The sequence below is a fragment of the Crocodylus porosus genome, unplaced genomic scaffold (genome assembly GCF_001723895.1).
Source record: "Crocodylus porosus isolate Cpor-Errol unplaced genomic scaffold, CroPor_comp1, whole genome shotgun sequence".
Classification (NCBI taxonomy): domain Eukaryota; kingdom Metazoa; phylum Chordata; order Crocodylia; family Crocodylidae; genus Crocodylus; species Crocodylus porosus.
Window position 1 is genome coordinate 53,708,280 of NW_017728906.1, and position 8,756 is coordinate 53,717,035.

The 8,756-nt window shown below is 42.4% G+C and overlaps 1 protein-coding gene across 12 annotated transcripts in view; it reads left to right on the plus strand.

Annotated features, from left to right (window-relative positions):
• DMD (dystrophin) overlaps positions 1-8,756 on the plus strand; it is a 1,922,593-nt gene that overhangs the window by 1,881,712 nt on the left and 32,125 nt on the right. For all 12 annotated transcript variants that reach the window (XM_019529123.1, XM_019529125.1, XM_019529122.1 and 9 more), the window contains 2 exons: positions 7,535-7,778; positions 8,072-8,195. In XM_019529123.1, the coding sequence (XP_019384668.1) occupies positions 7,535-7,778; positions 8,072-8,195 (368 nt within the window). The remainder of the gene's footprint in view (positions 1-7,534; positions 7,779-8,071; positions 8,196-8,756) is intronic.

Consider the following 8,756-nt stretch of genomic DNA (forward strand, 5'->3'; position numbering starts at 1 on the left):
AGGCCACAGAGAGAGAAAGGGGTATGGCTTGACTCCAATCCCGCTTGACTCCAATCCAGCTGTGCCAGGGAGACGATCATGGCCCAGCTCTGACCCTCCCTGTGGAGCTTGGGATTTTGGCAGCAGGGAGGGGTGGCAGTACTGTCACTGCTCCCCCACTGCCAAATTTCCCAACACATGGAAAGCCCTGTGAGCTGGATTCCAGACCACAGGAAGAGCACCCCTGTGTGATGGGGTTAAATAATGAACTGCAGAGTGAGAAAAAGAAATGGGGAATGGAAAAGACCATTTTTTTCAGATGAGTTTTCAAGTGATACAGAAAGTTAAAGAGGCATAGAGTATGAGAGAGAAGTGCTAGAGGCAAGAGTTGCAAGGAAAAGGACTAACTCCTGAAGTGGAAGTCAGATTATGTGAGGACAGTGCTGAGTCAGAACAATAGATGAAACTTTAATATCAGTTAATGAAACTCCTCCATTACATGTGATAGGACACTACACCTAAACTCAATTTTAAATTGCAAGAAATAACTTTCTTCGACCAATCACTGGCTTACCAAATTAAGCATTAAGTTTGAAGCAGAGGAAATTATCGTAATATAAAATGAAGGCCAAAAAAAACAGAAAGAAAGAAATAACACAAGAAATATCAAATTTGAGTTCAAACTGGATAAGAAATATTTTGAAAATTTGTCCAGGGTTAAAAAAATATGGAAACAAGGGGAAGCAATGCAGCCTAAAAAAATTCTTCACATAGGTAGGAAAATACTGTATCCTATTCATGCTAAAAAAAGAATACAAGAAAAAAAATTTGAACAATACAGCTTTATATTTTTTTGCTGTTGGGATTATGATAACTGGGGTAGTAGCATGGGTGGATGTAGGATTTTGAAAAGGTTGATGTAAATGGTGGGGTGCATTATCACATATAACACAACTCATATTTTTTTTCCAATTAAAGAGAAACTATAAGCTTTACTGATTAAAGTGTGTACGGCTATATTATTCAATTTTAGATTGAAGCAAAAACAAACACCTTTGTTAGAATATTCATTAGCCTGCTATATCATATATTATGTATACAAAACAAACCAGGCAAAATAATTTTAAAATCCTGTTTTATTAGTATTAAATGTATGTCTGTTTCTTCATCAAAACAAAATCTAACCTTCTTGATCATTTTGATAGTATACCTAATGCTCCACTGAAAGTCATTTCCACACCCAAGTTAATGTTTTTAGCTAGACTTAAAATCAGTTCTGCAAGGCTGTGGAATAGGAGCTTCATTACCAGAAGCCGCTTACAGACAGCACAATTGCAGAAGTAGCTTGATTAGTGGAAAATTCAAGACCATTAAAAAGAAGAGAGGGTTGTTAACACCCACGGAATGAAGAGTTCAGAAAAAAGTCAGGTAGATTATGAGCCATGAAATCAATGGACTCCCTCACTGTTTCCTGAATAGAAATGTTGCTGCTTTGGACCCAGAGGCTAGGGACAGACATTACACATAAACCAGTTTAAGAGATCAGAAACTGGTTTAAACCTGTAACATAACAGACATTCAGTGCACATAAACCAGTTTCAAAATGGCCAAAACCAGTTTGAGATGAACCTGGTTGAATGTAGTATCAGAATTAACTGAATTGGCTCAAACCGGTTTATACAATGTCTGTCCAAGACCCCTTTCTGGTTTAAGATAAAGCAGACTCCCCCAGCATCCTGGCATGCTCTCTGGTCTGGGCAGGGTTCTGTGACCCCACCTATGTGCTCTCTAGCCAGAGCAGGGACCAGCCCTAGCAGAGACACTGCTCTTGGCTGGTCCCAGCATGGCCCTGTTAAGGCAAAGTGGACAGGGAGAGGCTTAATTCTTCCCTCCTTCCCCTTTTCTCCCACTCCTGCCAGGGTCAGCCTGTCTGCTGGGGAGCAGAGAGGAGGGGGTTGCAGTGGTGGCCCCTGGAGGTGGCAGACACCAGCTGCAGGGAAGGGGCTGAGGGAGGAATTAACCCTTCTCCCTGCCCCCTTCACCTTAACGTGGCTTCCCCTCTGCGAGTGTGGAGCTGCATGCATGTGGTGTAGAGCTATGATAGAGGCAGCCAGTGCTGTGCTGGGGGCGAGGAGCTCAGCCTCACGCAGCCTGCTTGGCCACTTCTGCCTCTGGGACTTCATGTCACGTGCCTGCAGCTCTGCACTCACAGAGGATTCTCTGGATTCTGCAGGAAGCAGGGGGTGGGCTCCCTCCATTCCTAGCAATGTGCTGGGACCTGCACGGCAGGGAGCAGGGGAAGCAGCTGGCTTCAGTTCCAGGCTTCTCCCACTGTGAGTGCTGGTGCTGTAGCCTCAGGGAGCAGAGCCACGTGGATGAGGCAGACTCCACTCCCTCCCCCCATGCAGAACTGGCTGAAGCTGCACCTGCACTGGGCACAAGCACCCTGACCTCCCCACCTGCTGCTGCTGCCAGGCGATAGGGCCCACACACCATGGTGGGGGTGAGGGTCCCTACACCCCGCACCCTCCCTCACACACCCCCATGCCGTGCAGCTCCATGCTTCTGCTGCCACTCTGGGGTGGGAGGGGGAGGAGGGGAAAGACTTCCCCCCAGCATGGAATAGAGCCTGCCCCAGCCTTGGGGTTGGGGGGAGGAGTGGGGAGAAGAGTCCCCCTCTGGGCCTGGGCAGCATCCTGTAGCGCCCCCGCTCCCCACCCTGCAGTAATGGGGAGAAGCAGAAAAACGAGTCCCGCTCTGGGGCCAGGCGGCTTAACAGGGCCCCCCTCCCAGGCCTGTGGGGGAGAGGGAGGAGTTCCCCTTTGGGACTGGACAGCCCTGTGTGCCAGGGCTCCCAGCTATCGGAGAGGTGCTGTGGTGGGCCTGCTGGGGCCTGGCCACATACCCCACTTCCTCAGCTTAGCTTCCCGGTGGAAGGGAGGGCTGCTCTAGCACCCCTGGGCTTCTGGCTTGAGCCACTGCAGGCATGTGTTGAATGTCTATCCACTTGCAAACCAGGTCATTCACTGCAGGTTAGACTAACCTGCAAAGACTGAATCAATTCAGGCTTTTGAATGTCTGTCCCTAGCCAGAATGTACCAGGAATCAAAGCAGGGTGAAGATGCACCACTGCACACCCCCTGGATCTGTCCCTGGGTAGTGGTACCACCTCACAATTTCTGACAAGTGTTTTCAAACTTTTTATTCATTTTACTTAAGAAACATTTAAATGTGTTCCTTATCATTTTATTTTAGTCTGTTTTACCATCCTATTTCTGTAAAAAGAAAGCTTTTCCTATTTTAGGTCTCCCTCTTCCTAACTACTATAGTGAAAACTTAGTAGAATATCTGCTCAAATTTGAACTGCTGGAATATTTGGCTTTGCCCCTCTCCACTGAGTTGTAGGGAGTACATCAGCCTCTGTACCAAATCTCAAAGCTGCTTTTGTCCTCATGTAGCTGAGTGCCTCTTCAGACTTGATGAATAATGACTGCCCTATAGTTGCCAGTAGTTGGAAAGTGCTTATAGCAATGCATCTCTAAAAAAAAAAAAAAGAAAAGAAAAGCTGTAGATATATAAATCTTCTGAGACATTGATTGCTCTATGCAAACCACAATATCAGAATGAGGAGGAGTTACTGTTTACCAGAGTGAGCAGTTACCCAGTTTATCAGTCATGCAAACCAATGCCTTTCTAAGAAGCCTTCAACTTCACACAGATCCCTATGCTTATTGATGCTTCTGGGGCAAAATTCTCAACCATGTGGCCCAGTGGGACTTTCATTACTAAATAGTGAACTTCACAAATGATGATGGTAAACAAGAACTCAGGAGTGAATTATCACATTATTTTGATTTCAAATATGTAATGTTTATTTTCTGTATCATTTTACTATATCAATGTTTAGATGAGGTACAAGCCTAGTTCATAAAATAGTTTTCCATCTTATTTGTACATCTTTTCTTAAAACATGTGTATTCTCTAATGACAAGTTATGTCAGTTTATTAGACTATAACATCCAGAGATAAAGTCATCTGGCCTGAATTATGGTTTAGTAGGGCTGAATTATAGATATTGTGACTGTTTGCTCATTGTTATCCCTTTTTCTTTTTACTTTTTATGTCTTTAGCTTTTAAAATACACTCTTTTTTCTGAGCACAAATGTCTAATTCTGACAGACATGGGCAATGCCTTAGGAACCTGGCCTGCAACAACATTTCTTTTTTACCACAAACATTGAGACAGTACTCCAGAGCTAGGAAAAGTAAATAAGTTCTTTCTCTCTGGATAGCATGACATATACGTGTCTGTCTGGGGTTGTTCTAGTCCCCACTGTGCTGGAATAGATGGCTCTTGATGTCTCTTCTAACTCTATGATTCTTCTCTAGTTTAGACAATACAGTCTCATTCAAAGTAAAATGTTCCATTCAAGATTTTTAACTTTCTTTTCTTGGATATGTGGAACCAGCCCTCGTTCATTAGACTAAGTGCTAATTATATTACTTGCCATATTGTTCCAGAATCACTCTCAGAACATGAGAATCAGCTGATAAGATGAGGCTACCAGTATTCAGACCTATACACCTTTTAGCTAGAGAAAATCTCTTATGTTGCCAGCATCCCAGTGTCACCCTTGGATACTGACACGTTGATCGAGTTTAGTTGCAGAAAATCCAAAATTGTAGACATCTCATTGACTGAACCATGTCATAAAGGACTCTAGGGCCTATTACGTTGGGTGCTAACTTTCACTCAACTGTCTAGTCTAAGTCTGGTGTCTAGATTTAAGCACACTTGACTGTATAGGCTACTTGTCCAAAGTTGTTGTGAGTTGACATAAGGGGTGTTATCTGGATATGTTGAGCCTGGTGCCAGGGATCCATCCTTCTGATAAGCCACTTGCTTGAAGCAGGTTGATACATAGCATAAACATTGATTTAGTTCAAGTGTGTCTACCCAACAACATTCAGTATCTAAGATCCAGCATCATTAACCACTTGTCAAAGTATTTTGGTCCCAGGTTCTCAAGACTGCCCACATCAACTGGGCCTAATACACATTATTAACTAGCTGACTGTGAAGGCAAGAAACAGTACCATTCATCAGCAGTTTCAAAAAAGTAGTAGTATCTTTAATCTTAGTATAGAATCCCACATTCACTGTTTTCACCATCTGAGCATTTTCCACAGGACACTCTTGTTCCCTCTTGTTCCTGCAGATAAAGTAAAAGTAAGCCACTGTAATTGCATTTCCAAGGCTTCAGTATGTACAGCAAATAACTTAATGCATCTCACCAGCAAGTGAGAGTAGAGAGTCTTCCTGGTACTGAAGTAGAATAGGTTCATAGCTACACAGCACGTAGAAGTCAGTATGTCAGTAATAACACTGGTTTTAAAAACTTCTAAAACCAGCACAAATGCTTGTCTATAGAGAGCAAGCAAGAGGGTGTGGCTCAGTAAGATGGAAAGGGAGGGACCCCTGGAATCTGGATCTTGTTCCTATCCACAATGGAGCAAAAACTCTTCCACTACTGTCTATTCATTTTAGCCAATGACTTCTAAATGTAGAAGATGGAAACAGCATTGGGGGCTGGAATTCAAATCCAGGGTGCCCGCCCTTCTTGGGGAGCACCCGTCTCTGAGTCACGCCCTCTCAAGCTTGCTTTCCTATCCCACATATCTTCCCATCTTGGCTGCCATTGAGCCAGCTACAGCTGGAGGGCACTTTTAGGCCTGCATTTCCAATGGTTTTGTGGTCAATACATTTTGCTGAGGGTAGGAGCTATAAGTTCAAAACCCATCTGGGTGAAGCGGCCTAGAACTTGGGTCTCCCACTGACTTGACATGTGCTTTAACCACCACGTAGTTAAGCTAATATGTGGGAGGGTTCTCTTCTACCTTTGTTTTTGTGACTAACATAGAGTTATATGCTTTCTGGGGTGGGGGGAAAGGGAGTGGGATCTAAAATCCATGCAAGTGGCTCTAAATACCATTTATGGGCATTTTTACCCATGCTTCTGACATGAAGCCAGGTGCTATTAATTAGCAAGCTGTGCTAATTAAAAGCACACATGCGTCATGTGTATCAGTGGCACAGCATATCCCCGTGCTGAGAAAATGGCACCGGGGCACTTTGAATGTGTTTTATTTCAAAGCACACTGCTGCCATTTTCTCAGCACAGAGGTGGACTGCACCACCGATACACAGGATGCACGAGGCTGCCGGAACACATCAACTTACATGCTCCAGCAGACTTGATTAACTAAGTCTGCTCCGATGTGCAGGGTTGGAGCAGGCTTCCTGCATGTGTGTAAGTGCCCTATGTGACTAAATTAGCAGCATAAGGACTACTTGTCCATTCAGAAGTGAAGTTGCATTTGGCCAATATGTTTCACTGTGGAAGAAGTGCTGACCCTTACTACCTGTGTGGATTCAGGAGGATGTTCGACTTTATTGTGCTAGATAATCTTATGCCCTATAACCATCACATACAGGCTCCATTTCAGAACTACTTACATACTGTGATCACAGTTATGTGCCATTACAAGTGTTTCAGAGTCTAATAAAACTCATAGTGGAATTTAGAGGATGTTATCTGGCCTGTAGATTAAAATGTCAATGTGAATTTAGTTTTGCTGGCAAAAGTATTAAAAAGATGTCTGTTTTCACAACGTCTAATCAGTCCCTACTAGGGCATAGAGTAAAGAATTTAAAAACCAAGAATATCTAGGCCACTACTTCTGAGGAATAAGCAGTCAGTCTATGGTACTATTTTTTTTCTTTGAAATATAGTAAAAGCACATCATAGCAATAAAATCCCAGTACAGCTTATTATACCTGCTTTCTGTGAAGATTTCTACTATAAGATTTTATTTTATCATTAGTAAGATGGACTGCATTGTCTGTAACTAAACTTCTAGTTTTTACCTCCCTCTCTTCTTATTGCTTGATAGTCATCTGAATGTTCAGAATTTATTCTTTAAAAAAATAAAACATTATTCACTATCAAGAGTTCTTGTTTCTGGTACTGAATATGGATGTGCATAACCCCATATCTGATACTAATCAATGAAATGTTTTATTCAGGCGAGTGATTGAAGGACATTTAATCCAATATAGAGTTAATGGGCTAACAAAGAGTTAGAAATTTGGGGTAGCCTAAAGAGTTAGACCTGCATTTCTGTGTCACCCATCTATCAAAATATTAATAGAATTTTGAATTTAATTCCCCAGTCAGCTCATTGTTCAGTGCCCTGTTATTAGTGTACTCATATGTGGACCATAATCCTAACGGTGCTGTTTGTGTTTCAGACCTTTGCTATGAAGTCTGAGTACAAATCTATCCAAGGTGGCAACATTTTGTCCATGTAATCAAACTCAAAGCGTGAGGATTGCAACCAACTCAAATTCAGATGGTTTAGCTAGGCTTAAATTATTGCATGTCTTCTATAATATCAGTTTACAGCATGCTAAATTGTATAGCCATAGTATGGGAGATGCTGTACTAATCTACTTTGAGAAGATAGTAAGACTTTACCTTTTCCATGTCAACAGAAACCTGCAAGCAGAATATGACCGACTGAAGCAGCAGCACGATCACAAAGGACTCTCTCCACTGCCATCCCCACCTGAGATGATGCCTATCTCCCCACAAAGTCCCCGAGATGCTGAGCTCATTGCGGAAGCTAAGCTGCTTCGCCAGCACAAGGGCCGCCTGGAAGCCAGGATGCAAATTCTTGAGGATCACAACAAACAGCTGGAGTCACAGCTGCACAGGCTGAGACAACTGCTGGAACAGGTGAGCCATCAGGATTTTTTATTTGGATTTTGAAAGAATGATTTTTCTAAAGCATAGTTTGAAACATCACCTATAATTGTAACCCATTTAGAAGTGGTATCTGTACGTGCTAGCCAGAGAAGAGAAAAGTTGATCTTTCTGTAGATAAGTGGTAAAATAAGATCACAATTAGTGCATTTGTGTGATCTGTTTCTTCTTTTAATTCACAGCTGCATTTAATAAAAAGGGGCTGTGTAGTCATGGGATAGATACAAACTATACAATAACCAGCTTGTTTTCTTCTAATATTTCAGCCCCAGGCAGATGCCAAGGTGAATGGTACAACTCTGTCCTCTCCTTCTACCTCCTTACAGAGGTCAGATAGCAGTCAGCCAATGCTTCTTCGTGTTGTTGGCAGCCAGACTTCAGAAACCATGGGTAAGTTCAAACTGTAATCAAAGATTGTTTTCTATCACCTTAACACTATAGGCTTAAGTATTTGGCGTTGTGTAGTGTCACAGATGTCTTGACATCAAACATGGAGCTCATCCAGAGTTTGTTTTTAAAAAAGATGGGCATCACAGATAACCTAAAGTATCCAGTTAAATTGAATAAAAGCCAAGGATCAAGGACAGCCACTTCCACATAGTGATCCCTGGTAACGTCTCTGATGGCCAAGAGCTCCCAAATCAACAAAAACACCAAAGCGCACATAGATAAAGATCTGGACACTGTTTTTGTCATATAAAAGAGAATATACAAGTCAGGAAGTTTAACTTAATTTGACCTTCTTGTAGACAGAATAATTATGACTGAAGAATTAAAACATACAAGCAGTCATCCTACTGTTTTAACTGATAGCAGAAGACAGAACAGAGGTGTATTTCATAGACTAGCCAATTCAAAGATGCTTAACCTTTCATTAGTAACATGGCATATGATAAAGTGATCTATTGCTCATGAAAGCTTATACATTGGATTCAGTTAGGCTGTAAGGTA